The following is a 14418-nucleotide window of genomic DNA, read 5'->3' as shown; positions in this document are numbered from 1 at the left end:
TAAGTCACTCCTTAGATTATGTTTATGATAATCAGCCAACTTTGATACTATCTTAGTATCAAAAGTAACCCAAAATATATTCCTTTAGTTATATCAAAGTTGTAGCTTAATAATCAACTGATTTATTATTTCTAAATGATTGTTTAAATATTTCATATGCAATGGCCTAAGAAGGAATACCATATAACATATTAGCATATAACATTTATTGACTCTTTGCAATATGCTAGGGGCTGTGCTATACCATACATGAACTGGCTGGCTTAACAACATTGTGTTAGAGGTATTATTATTCTACACACTGAAGAGATTGAGGTTCAGAGAGATGGGATGACTTGACCAAGGTTATACAATTAGCAAGTGACAGAGTTGGGATTTAAATTCTGGAATTCTTACTCGAGCAAGGCCTGTGCATTTACACTACTCTAATCCCATTGACAATAATTGACAAAATTAGGATAAAGGATGCATTTAGGAAGGCAGGAAGGGATTCTAAGTGAAGCAGCAGAAGCTAAAGGGGACAAAATGGAGGATGAGAAGTAGGATATGGGAAGAATAGTGTTAGCGAAACCATAAAGTGTGCTGGCAGCCACTCAAGAAGCACCCGAGGCTGTAATGGAGCAAGTTCCACTTCCGAGGTGCATGAGCTGTGCATGGTGGAATAGGCTATTTCTATGCCACACCCCTTGGCACTTATTGTCCTGGCATCCTGAAAATTACCCTGCTCTAAGGAAGGGGAAATCCACCAGAGGAAATACTCTATTGAGAACCTAGGATGACGTTTGATGGGTGTGTATCTAAAACTTGATATGATGGGAGAAGTGGTGAAAGGAACTGGACTGGTCACCTTGTATTTTATGACAAATACGAATACTACACATTGCTTTACTGAAATGCCCATTTATCCTGTTTTATATTATACTGTCATTTTAAAATGTTGCAATAGAAATGCTGGAGTTGCGATTGTGAAAGTTCATTCATCATGCTGGAGGCGATGGCATAGTGGACAAAATGCCAGCTTTCACTAACTCTGACAACACTCTGTATCCAGAGGTTAACATGCAAGTGGCATTGACTCCTCAATTCATCTTCTGAATGAAGCTAGTTCCACAAAATTTACTCAGATGGCTGGAGGGTCCTTTGCAGAATGTCTGGAAAAAATTGGTTATCATGTCTGGATAACGAAGATGCCTAGAACTTTTAAAAATTTAGGATTTCCCCCAGTTTCCTGGAAACATGAGATATGAGAGACTGTTATGATATGAGAGACAAAGGATCTGTTAGCACAATCTTATAATCGGTGCACCATTCTGGCTAGCTTTCCCTTCTTTATCATTAGCCTTACACAAGCCAATTTAGCCTCCCCTTGAACTACAGTAGACCTCCCTTATCCCTGGTTTCACTTCCATGGTTTCTGTTACCTGTGGTCAACATAGGTCCCAAAATATTAAATGAAAAATTCCAGAAATAAATAATTCATAAGTTTTAAATTGCACAGCATTATGAGTAGTTTGCTAAAATCTTGTGTTGTCCTGCTCTGTCCAGCCTGGGGCATGAATCATATCTTTGTCCACAGTATCCATGCTGTATATGCTCCCTGACCGTTAATCACTTAGTAGCCATCTTGGTTATCATGGTATCACAATGCTTGTGTCAAGTAACCCTTATTTTACTTAATAATGGCCCAAAGTGCAAGAGTGGTGATGCTGGCTATTCGGATATGCCAAAGAGAAGCTTCCTTTAAGTGAAATAAAATGCTGAGAGAGAGAGAACAAGAGCATATATTCACATAACTTTTAGTACAGTGTATTGTTATAATTGTTTTATTTTATTATTAATTATTGTTGATCTTACTGTGCCCAATTTACAAATTAAACTTTATCATAGGTATATATGTATAAGAAATAACATAGCATATACAGGTTTCGGTACTACCTGTGGTTTCAGGCATCCACTGGAGTTCTTGGAATGTATCACCCGTGGATGAGGGGAGACTGTTATACTTCTTTCCATTCAAATGTTTCATACTCCTTACTTTAGATGCCTATAATAGTCTCTTTACTTTCTTCACCCTTTTCAGAATTTCTTTATCTTAACATTTATACTCAGATCGGTCCATTCATCCACTTAATAAAACTATTCTTTCATTAAAACATCTTTCACTTTTATGACTTTATCAATTGTTTTACAATGACAAGCTAAGAATGTATAGTAGTTCACAAAAATAATGCTACCACTATGAAAATTAACAATAACTAGATTATTTATAAAATCCATTTTTATGAAATTCTTAAAAATGTATCAGCTAAATTTATATCAATCTGAAGAAGTCTTTGTTCCAGTTGTAATCTCAAAACCAATGCAAGCGTACATACTGTGTGACAGATATTGTTCTAAGCACTTGGCTACCATGCTAAAAGAAAAGTCCTGTCCCTGCTATAGTCTAGTGAAGGGGACAGACAACTATAAATAGGTGTTAAGTGTTATAACATCATACAGCAAAGTGCCCTAGAAAAAACTTAATTCTCTTTGTGAACTCAGAGAGGTAGCTTTGAGTAGGGACTTAAAGCCTTTTATTTCTAAAGGCATAGTTTGACAGGATCTAATTTTCAGATATGAGTTTCTAAATGAGTCTAAATCTTGCATTTGTGGTGAATGTTTAAAAGGTAAATGAGATGTAGTTAGAACAATAAGGTTTGGGCTATGGGGAGTTGAGAAACCGGAGGGGTGAGGTTAATACGAACATAAACTAATTTTATTCATGCCCCAGGATCTTCACACATGATTTTCTCCTTTATTTTTTCTCCTGTAAGTGTATTCCAAGATTTCATCACCACATTCTTTACTGTCATCTCTCAGACATTATCAATGTTTCTGATACATCACGCACTACTCCTTCTACTCTTCCTGGCTCTGAGATGGGACTGCTTCCATATATGCTGACATTCTAGTTACGACAACAATCCAGCCCTCCCTGTTCCAGCTACTTCTGCCATTAGATCACTGTCTCCTTTATTACCCACTGCTAATTGTATTTGTTTATTTCCCACACATAATGAATAATGTGGTCACTTTAGTTATATTTTATTCATATTACCTAGTTATATGAATTTTTTACATTAATTCATGCTTTCTCTATAATTTCACTGTAGTTTACTAATATCTACATAGTTGATCCTTAAGTTCTCCAAGTGGTTTTTAAGTAAGTGAGAATGTAGCAATCCTTAGTTATTTCTTATAAATTCTCAATTTTCTTCCCTGAAATTTCCAATTGCCCAATGTTTATTTCCTCAGGATGACTGCAGGGCTATATACAGGGCTGTCTTCCAGCATTCAGCATACCTTTGTATCTAGTTGAAGGCATAATAGCTGGGCTACAAGGCAAAGAATAAGACCTATTTGCACTGCCTTCACTCAAAATGTCTTACAGCCAGGATTAGGATGGTGTGCAGCCAACTGGCTGCCTAGAAAGCTGCACACCTGACTGGTGCCCTCTGGTGGTAATAGGATGCCTTGCAGTATAGAGCCTTGATACTCTATATACTAGAGACATGAGAACCTCCTGGCTCCTATTTTATTAATTTTATGTAGGATCGGTCCTTCCTTCTCCTTCTCTTACTTTATTTTCATTTTTCCGTCTTATTTTTTAATAACTTGTATACAGTGCTGATTTAGGCCTTTACAAAGGAGCATACGGTGAGTCTATAGGAGAAACTCAAGGATGGTGACAGTGTTGGCATAAGGACTTGTGACATAAGGTTTGATTTAGTCACAACAGAATGTCAGTGGTTCTTGAAAGAGAATTATGATCACCCATTTGTCATTTCTCATGACAAGAAAAATATGAGCATGAATGAATATTGAGGGATTTTGATCCACTCACTAGAAGCAAATGTTCATTCAATTCTATAATTGATAAATGGGAACTAAAATCAATTGTGAAATATTCTCTACAAGTTTTTAACATGAGAGTCAAGTACTAACTTTTAAAGATAATATAAATTTCATTCTGTCTAAAGTTAGAGATGGACAAAGATGACCACTCAAATCCCTCTCTACTCACCAAATTCTGAGTCTTGTGTATGAATCCAAATGTTTCTTAAAAAAAAGTCAGTGGAATATTTGTCTTCCATGAATCTATCAGTTGCTGCTGCAGTATTACACTTAATGTTGATTTATGGTCTGAAAAAGTTTATTGCCTCTCTAAACATCTGTCTGACTTCTGTCAACCCAGTTAAAAAACTTGCATTTGTTATCACCTGAATATAATTTCTCAGAAACACGGGAAATGTGGTTAGGTATACAGGCTTACTGGTGACTTCTAGAAATGAGAATATGGCTATTTTTATTCTACAAGGGAGCAAATTACTCCACCTGAAGTTATCACATATATATTTTGAGGTCCATAAAAAGGTTTATATTAGAATAAGAAAGTGAATTAAATTTGATTGAAACTAATTTAAACTATCATTATTCCCTTGATCAAACTGTTTCTTCTGGAACTTTTACTCTCCCTTCAGTAGTAAATACTCAGAAATTCAAATGTAAAGTCTAGAAATGACCAACAATATCTAATTGATGAACAAAATGAAAAAGGCTTACATTCTAGCCTTGGATAGAACAAGAAGAGTCACTAAGTCTGCAACATAGAAACACTATATGTCAAGAGTAAAGGTAGAAGTAAAGGGTAGAATTATTTTGTATGTTCAGATACAAAACAAATTAGGAAAGAAATCTGGATCCACTAAATGGAAAGTGTAATAACTGTTCTGTCTGTTTCTGCTCCCGCCTCTCCTTGACACTGTATAGGTCATCTTTTATAAACACGAGCCAGACCATGTCAATCTCCTGCTCTCAGCCATCTTAGCTTACATCAGAGTCCTTACCATGGCCTACCAAGGTCCTACGTATGCTAGCCCTGGCTAGCCCTTCAACAGCATTTCCTGCCAGTCTCCCTGTAACTCATTCATATTTAGAATCAATTATGTCTGCCAAAGGAATTGGCAAAGTGCACGTTTGTTCTTGTGCTAAATCTGTCCTTCCAAAGGCTGTTCTGGTTTTCCATAATGAAGTGACAAATGCTAAAACAGGCACAATGGACCAGTATGATGATTGCCAAGGGACTGAATCCAATTGATGAAAGTTAATCATGCATATACCTAACTCTCCCAAGAAGTGGTTCTTATAGACATGTTAGCAATTAGGGTAGGAATTACTCTGATGATGATATTCCACCAAATAATAGCCAGTAAAGACTCACCTGCAGCTACTATGATAACATCTGCCAGCTGAGTGTGGATCTTCAGTTGTTCTTTGGGGGTATATCTGTGAGCTATTGTCACAGTTGCATCACCTGGAATGCAGAAGAACGTCCATTAATGATCACTAAGCTTGTTCGTAATTTATGAATGATCCAATTCTAGAGTTTCAGTTAGATTCTAATGGTAGGAAAATTGCTTTGAAATGATCAAATCTCTTTGAGAACAAAAGCTAGATAAAGAAATGTAGATGATCCATAATGTTGTACCTTTCGACTGACCAGTGAGAAATCACATGAGACCGAGTGAGGATGTGTACAGGCCACCACAGGAGCGCCGTAAGTAAGGGTCCTGGAAACCTAGTATTTGAAAGTTCCTTATTTACAGGTTAATACACAGATGCAGGGGATATTCACTGGCTTGTTAATAAGACATATAAATATTGAAAACAGCCGGATCAGTGCGCTAAAAATGGGGCAATATATTGTGGGAGAGATGAGAGATTAATTCTGCCCCATCTTGAGGAGGTGTCAAGGAAGAGCTCCTAAAGGAGGCAACAGACTGCTTCAGGTCGTAAGGTATGAGCTAGAGTGCACGAAGCAAGGAAGTAAGAAAATGGCATTCCAAGCCAAAAAGAATGGCAGGAAAAAAAATGGACCAACTTTGAAATTATGTGCTTAGGAAATGATGAAGAAGTCTAGGCCATCACAGGAAGTATGCATACATGTTTAATGAAGTGATGTATGAATAAGAGAGGTTAGCAACCTGAGAGATTCCAGTGTTTGAAGCGTGAGCCAAGGAAGAGACGCGAGAGAAAGGCAGTCAAGAGTGAAATTGAAGGAAGGACTTCCACAAAGAGCGTGGCTGTGAGCGACAGTATCTTCTCTCTTGTCTTCCTGAATAACACTCAACAACAAAAGCTGCACAATCTCTATTTTTAGCAAAACTAGCAGACATATTTTCCAGACTCCAGAAACATGTGAGAGTTACCCAGGGGCAGCAGAGTTGGTAGATCCCATATAGGGAGAAAGGCAGCAAAGGAATTCAGAGAATAGCAAGATGGCCAGCAGCGGCAGTTCTCTGAAAATGACTGCAAAAATATACTTCCTGAAGGTGAAGGGTTCACATCAAAATGCAAAAATTTGTAGCAGAGAAAATAGGAATACAGGCAGAAGAAGCCCTCTTGGATCCAGTATAGTTCACAGTATGAAAAGACTCACACAAGGGAGTCATTTCAACCGGAAGCAGTTTGAGTCTGTGCAGGTGGTAGGGGGTATCTGAAGGCTGCCCAGCACTTCCTCCCCAACCCCTAGCAGAAGTAGCCTGCAAACACCAGACTCAACTCGTTCAATGATAAGTAATAAAAAAAGCATTTGACAAAGCATTAGAAAAAGGATACTGTATACAAATCAGCCCAGGGAATTTTTGGGTGGTAACGAAACTGTTCAGATTCTAGTGGTAGTTACATGACACTATATATATATATATATATATATATATATATATATATATATATATGCCTAAATTCATGGAACTATACAACAAAAAGAGAGAATCTTACTATATGCAATTTTTTAAAGTAAATAAAAAGATACATTTTAAAAGCGGCAGACCCAAGAAAAAAACAAAAGATGTATATATATATTTTTTTAAGAATTTGCCAACATACTAATAAGCTGAACAGCAAAATGTTATGAAAAAGTTGAACATTATGACCAAACATTATGCCAAAAATTAAAAAAATAAGAACTTAAAGTCACCAAAATTAGGGAAAAAAGACTTGAATCCATACAAATTGGCTTATAATAATCAAAACTGAGATACATTTCAGTAAAATAGCTAGGTTTTAAAGATTAAAACATTAATCCTATGAGCAACCAGGCAAAATTCAAATTTTTACACTACTGCAGAAAACAGCACAGCAATACCTACAATAGACTCCTGTAAAAAACATTGGGAGCCAAGGATTTTATATCAGGTCAAATTGTCCTTCAAGATTAAAGACTGCAAACAATTTTTAAAAGAACTCAGGGAATATTGCTCCCATGAGTTTTTCCTGTGGAACTTGCTAAAAGATGAACTTTAATGAATCAAAATATATCTTAAGAAGCTAGCAAAAGGAATACTGGAGAGTTTTGAATATATTTAATTTCAAAGCTAAGACTGACTCTGGGTGGTGAACACACAATGTGATATATAGATGATATATTACAGAATTGTACACTTGAAGCCTGTGTAATTTTACTAACCATTGTCACCCAAAAAAACTTTAATTTAAAAAATAAATAAATAATTATGAGGATGAAAATGTAAATGCTATTTGCTCTGATTACATAAAAATGATACAATAAACAAAATTAGAAGGGGAAGGGCAAAGGTGATAAAGTTTGCTGACTGCCGATGACTAGAATCAACAGATATCATTTAAAGTTGACTAATCAAATAATAGAAGCATAAAAATACTTAAAAACATAAGGTAAACACACTATAAAGATAATTTTTACTGGCAAATACCAGGTAGGAGACAACAGAAATGGAATCATGGAATAAAGCCAATAGATACCACATGAAGAAGTAGAGAACTAAGAGAACTGTATAAACTTTTAATTGTTAAGGTAGCCACAAACCTCCCTAAATATCTGAATAACCATATACATACACAAAAATGCAAAAACTAAATAAAAAACATAAAAACTAAAAAACAAAATAGAAAATAATATATGGTTCAGACCATATATACATGTATTTACCATAATAACAAATATAAATATTCCTACCAAGTTATCTTATTTAAAAGAATAATATTTTCAAATTGGCTCATAAATCAAAATCTAATTCTAACATATATACGACACAACTAGAAAGATAAACCATGTACTTGGGTAGAAAGACTCAACATCATCAGGATAACAATTCCCTCTATGTTCATTACAGATTTAATACAAGTACAATAAAAAATTTAATTTTTACTTTCTTTGTACAAATATAACTTGATCCTAAAGTTAATAAGAAAAAATAAAAGAACAACTGGAAAATCTTTTAAAAGAAAGAACAATAAGAGGAAACTATTGGGTTGTTGGAAAAATCATGACGCATTTTTGCAACAAAAAACATAGAAAAAATAGGTCATGACTTTTCTGACAACCCAATGGAAATACCTGATGTAGTAGTCTTTCTCATTTCAGTTAATGGCACTACCTTCTGCCCAGTTACACAGAGTAAAAGTCTCCCTTGCTTTTTTCCCTTTCTTTCATTTGCTATAAGCCATCAACAAATGTAGAGTATAGGTTTAGAACCATCCCAAGGCACCAAAATAGTGAAGCATCCTCCCATTTCTATCTTAGTACAGTTCTCCTATATTCATAAAGGTTTTCTTTCTTTCTTTCTTTCTTTTTTTTCAAATTGGGGAATTGGAAAAGGGGAACAGACAAGTTGTTGTCCTTTTTTGTTCTTCAGTCTAGTTGTGGAGGACATTGCTTCACTGACCCATGTTGGTATTATCATTGCACTCTTCCCAAGTGAGGGAGTTGCTCCCCAGCTATTGGACATCCACTCACAGCAGCTCATGCCAGCTCATGCCAGCTTATGCCAGCTGCTGGTAAGCCCCACTACAGCCTACGCTGTCACCAGTGACTCATGACAGCCCAGCTCCAGGTTGAGCTGTTGTTCACCATCTTAGCTGTAGAGGGCTCAGCATCACTGGCCCTCATGTGGGATCCAAACCAGGGCCCTGCTGCTCAGAGCTGGCATCCCAAGCCAACTCTTAACCAACGCGCCACTCAGCTGGCCCCCAGAAAGGTTTTCTTATACATTAGCAACCCACTCAAGTCTTCTCTGCTTCCAAATGAGAGCCTCCCAAATCCCCACAAAACCAAAATCAAAACCAAAAGCAAACCAAAAGCCTCCCACTTCATCTGATGCTTTCAGCAAGGAATTGAGAGATGCATCATAATCCAGTGATATATATTTTTTTCTCCAAAAAAATGTATACACATTTTAAGAAAAACTGTATTAAAATTGTAATACTCAATATAATATATGCAGATAACAAAAGATGAATACAAGTCCATTGGACTTCTATAATTATAAGAGGTGCTCAAAGTGGTTACCATCAACCTCCAGACACTTCTGATTACAGCGAACTACTTCTTGAGCTACGTTGACCAAAGTGTCCACTTGTAAATATTTTTTTGGCACCCCCAGTGTGCATGTGTGCATATGTGTATGTGTGTATATGTATTTCATATATATAGTTTAAGCAAAATAAAAAATATATTGAGATAAGTTTCAATCAACATGGAATGATCTTTTAGGTAATTCCACTTCCGTTCAATATCTAGTTAACTTGTTATTAATTAATATCACTCCTAATTAAATTTGGCTAGACAGACCCATGAGAAATATCAAAGTCATATTTAGACTTGTTTCTGATTATGGTGATACCAATCCATGAAAAAGCTTTTAGCCTGCTATTCACTAGACTAGATGATGAGAGCAAAGAGAGGTAGGTGAACCAAGGGACTTAAACACAAATAATGCCTCAGACTTTTCTTCATTTGCCCTTGATACATGCCTGTTCCTGGTCCTGAGAGCTAGGTAGCCTGTGTTAAAATAAAAAACAGGGCCGGCCGAGTGGCGCGATGGTTAAGAGCCGGCTTGGGATGCCAGAGGGCCCCAGTTCGGATCCCACATTTGAGGGCCAGTGACACTGCCCTTCACGGCTAAGATGCTGAACAACAGCTCAACCTGGAGCTGGGCTGCGTGAGTCACCGGCAACGGCGTAGGTTGCAGCCCCTGTGGCAGTGGGTTGCCATGGGTTACCGTATGTAGCCAGCAGCCAGTGTGAGTGGCCAGCGGCTACGGTAAGCGGCTGTCCAGAAGCCGGCGACTGATCTGCCTCGCCCGGGAAGAGTGCAATGATGGTGCCAACTTGGGCCAGTGAAGCAACATCCTCCAAACTAGATAGAACAAAACGACAGCAACTTGTCTGTTCCCCTTCCCCCAATTCCCCAGCACTGTTCCCATCCCCCCAATTCCCCAATAAAAATCTTAAGAAAAAAAAAAATTAAAAAAAAAAAGGACATTAACCTTGAAAATTCCCTAAGCAGACAAAACCATTTTAGTCAAGCAAAGCTTAGATTTTAGTTTATTTAACAAGACTAACTTGACCTGGATCATTTTTGCTTATGCTTCTGGAAATCATAAGTAAAACTTGAACCGTTTCCCAAGGTTGGTATGAAGTAACCATTGACCAATTCCCTATCATTAAAGAAAATTCTATTATAACTGATCACTGTGAAGAATAAACAGTCATTGCTTTCCCATATATAAGCTGTTTTGTAACAATATGCCCCTGAGCCTCATCCCATGTTTTAGTTTGCAAACAGCCTTTTTGGTGTGTACACAGTAAACTTTTACTAATTACTACTTGGGTGATCATTGGCTTTTCTTCTGTTAGGTCTGAACTTTTGACACCTGCTAACTATATTCTTATTTAACCTGTTTTACTTGGCATTGAGAAAATTCTTGTCATTCCTATTTTCAGTTCTGGTGTCCCATTACTTTTCTTCAACGAATCCTCTGGCCTGCTGCACCTAATCCCTTCTATCTCCTCGGCTTTTTCCCTTGGATAACCAGTACCAACAAGCTGCAGCAGCTACTCCGTAGAACGATGCATATCTCTGACCCTCAGATGACTTTGTCCCACACTCAGCTTTATCTCCTTATTGCTCATATGATAACAGTCCTGTTATTCTAAGAGCAATAAGAAGGCAAATTTTTCTATTACACAGACCCAGATAAAAAATTTTATAAACACAGTCTTAAGCAATGTCATTGTGCTCAGTGTTTTATGTCATGTTTGTAAGATACAGCAAGAATAAAAGACTTAGAACCTATCTCCTAGAATCTTAGAGCTCTGTTAGAACTCAATAATTAACTGCTGGGCAGGATATGCTTTTACTATTTAAAAGTCCTCAGTCAATCAAGAATTGTCTGCTGGGACCACCTGAGCAATTTTCTAGGCTCTCATTACCTCTGTCATTTATGCAAAATTGCAGATTGCAGTAAAGAGTTGTTGACAACTAACGCGGAGTGCCAATGTGAGGAAAATAATATTTGCTGTTAAAAATAAAAGCTAGCACAAACAACCCAATAATGCTTCATTTTAGAGTATCATTTTTTTGTTGTTAGAATTATCTAAATGAGTTTATATTTTTTGGACATTTCCAGGTCATTCCTTATCTTCACTTATTCAATAATCAAAAAATAATCCCCGAACCAAGTTAAGCAATGGAGATACACAATACTCTCATGTTTACATAACAACAGATATGTAAATCAGAATTATAATAGAGTACGCTAAATTCCATGCTAAAGGAGGCATACATTACAGTATTGGCAGAGCTCGTCATCTACTCTAGCTGAGAACAGTGTAGGGGCAGTTAAAGGCCTTCAAGAACACAGATTCTTGGTATGAGTAGGAATGTGTTTTGCTCCTGCTTCAATACCCCTATGCTTTTCCCATTCTTTCCCACTGGTAAATTATTTTCCATGCAAATATGAGAAGGGCATATTATCTAGCCCAGGCTGTTAAAAACTTCTTTCTTACAAGAGCTGAAGTCTACCTTTTTGCAACCTTTGCCATGATTCTAGATCTATCTTGAACAACATAGAACAAGTCTCAACTCCCTTTGCCATGAGGCAGATCTTCAAATACCTGCTTGTACCTATATCAGTAGACGAAGGGAAAAGGCAAACCCAATAGGAGCGGGAATCTCATGTGTAGGGTTTTGCTTTATCACTTTTTTTGTATAAGGAAAAACTGAGTTGTTGCCAATACAATAACTGGTTTAGAAGAGAAAACTCACTTAGGAAGCTGCAGGAAGGAAAACAGTACTGTCACCAGAACAGCCCTCCATGGAACTTAAAATAATACTGCACTGTCTTGACTCAGGATTCCATGTACTGTACACTTTCAATTTCAACTTCAGCTGCTTTTTCTGCATTAAATTGTTTAAATAATGTTAGATATCATTACAGAGCACTCAGGTCTAACCACTCTGTTCATGCTTAAAATGAATGGGCCAGGCTTTCATGCCTTTGTATCTGTTCAAGATCTGGCTGGTTTTACTTGCTGTTTATAAGTCCTTCAGTTATCTTCCAAACGCCTTGGGCCACTAGGTGGATGACAACTAGTCATTTACTGTTTCAATCTCACTCCTTTAAAACATCTATCTCAAAGTTCCTTTGAAAGAAAAAATATTAGGGAGGACTGACTGAATCCTAACCACTAGTGTCTCTAGATATTTAAAAAATTTGCCCCAAGATGTGATTAAAAAAATTATTGAATCTAAACCATGTATGCATTTATTTAACAAAGATAATATACATATGAGCAAATACATATATGATAAAATATTACATGTAATAAGTGCTATGAAGAAAGGAGTGTGGAGAAAGTGAGTAGAGAATAATAGCATGGGTGCTATTTTGATAAGGTTGTCAGGGACAGCCTGAGGAGGTGTCATGTGAGCAGAGACCCAAAGGAAGTGAGCAAATAAATTATGTAAATAACTTCAGAAAAAAGCATCCAGGAACAGGGGAAACCAAGTTCAAAGACCCTGACACATGAGCATGTATGATATATTCTAGGAAAGCAAAAGGCAGCTGTGGCTGGAGGGCAGTGATGGACAGGGAGAATGGTAGGAAATGGGCAAGGAGATGCAGCCCAGGTCAGATCATGGAAGGTCTTCATATCACAGTGAGGAATTTGTATTTTATTCTGGTGTTATGCTGCTCTGAGTGTTATGGAAAGCCATGGATGACTGAGACCCGCCATTTGGAAAATAGACTGTGTATGGGAGATGGGACGAGGTAGATGCAGGGAAACTAGTTCATAAATTTTATAGTGTTCCACGTGAGAGACAATGGCTCTCTGGACTAGAATCTTATTAGTGGAGGTGGTAAGATCATGGGTATATTTTACACAGGTTGCTAATGGACAAGATAGGGGGTGTGAGAGAAAGAGAGAATTCAAAGATGGCCTGAGCAACTGGGTGAAGTGATGGTGCCACTTACTAAGATGGGAAAACTATGGGGAGTAAAGCTAAGAGTGAAGGTTTGTATACGGTAAGTTTGGAAGTGCCTACTGGCCATCCAAGAGCTGTCAAGAGGACAGTGGTTACATGGGTCAGCATACAAGGGGAATACAGATGGTATTTAGCTANTTATTCTGTGCTTAAATAATAAAATAGCTCTATAAAATGTGGCCATTTCATTAAATTTAAAAGCATATTATTAATATTACTCAGTCCATTACATAGTTTCCTGCTTATAAGAACCCTCAGGAGAAATTACTTTTTGGTCTTAATATCAGGCAATGTTTTATTTATCCTGAGCATGTGTTTATTTTTAATCATAAAGACACTTAATTGGGTAGTCATTTTTTTGTTTCCTGCAAAAAAGGTCTCAGGATAAAATTAGCAACCCAATCATAGAAAGTATAGTTTATACTCCATTAAACAAGTTACCAAATCTATATTCAGCACCAGTATATAAAGCAATGTGCTTGGCAGTGAGAATAGATCCATAGAGATGTAATGATATGCCTATTTTTAGTAATAGTCTTTTTCTTGGCTCCATTTTAGTTCCAGGCCTTGCTGTCCATTTTCTGAACTATGTCTCATTTGCATTGTGTTAGATGTTGATTGCTGTGGTCCACCTTAAATACTTTTCAGAATAAGTACACTGTAGTAGCGAACATGTATTGAGTACTTATTATGTGTGAACACTAAGCTCTTTAGAGGAATCAGCTCATTTAATTCTCCCAAGGACCTCCTATGTCCTTATCTTACAGGGAAGTGAAGAACAGGATGTGCCCTCAGGCAATGTCACCAGAGCCTGTGCGATTAAACACTAGGCCCTCTGTCCCAGGAATCTATCTTTATCAATCAATACTGCAACTATGGTGGGTGTGAACAAGTTGGCAGTCATAGATGAAGATGTTGGCTTTGAAGTCTTATATTTTTTAGGATTATTTTCCTATTAATTGCGGTGAAATGAGTTGAATCATCCACATGAATCAATCCCCCAGGTAACCAAATACTCCAGGGTAACTAATTACCAGGTCAGGGTTGATAGTAGTATTCCTGATTGTGCA

General features: G+C 37.1%; 1 protein-coding gene across 4 annotated transcripts in view; it reads right to left on the bottom strand.

The window, feature by feature from the left end:
• MTHFD2L (methylenetetrahydrofolate dehydrogenase (NADP+ dependent) 2 like) overlaps nucleotides 1–14418 on the bottom strand; it is a 110414-nt gene that overhangs the window by 49198 nt on the left and 46798 nt on the right. For all 4 annotated transcript variants that reach the window (XM_019624586.1, XM_019624584.1, XM_019624587.1 and 1 more), the window contains one exon: nucleotides 5261–5353. In XM_019624586.1, coding sequence (XP_019480131.1) covers nucleotides 5261–5353 — 93 coding nt within the window. The remainder of the gene's footprint in view (nucleotides 1–5260; nucleotides 5354–14418) is intronic.

Source organism: Hipposideros armiger, unplaced genomic scaffold (genome assembly GCF_001890085.2).
Source record: "Hipposideros armiger isolate ML-2016 unplaced genomic scaffold, ASM189008v1 scaffold_594, whole genome shotgun sequence".
NCBI classification, from domain to species: domain Eukaryota; kingdom Metazoa; phylum Chordata; class Mammalia; order Chiroptera; family Hipposideridae; genus Hipposideros; species Hipposideros armiger.
Note: the sequence above shows the minus strand (reverse complement) of the source record. Positions and strands in the feature narration are given on the sequence as shown.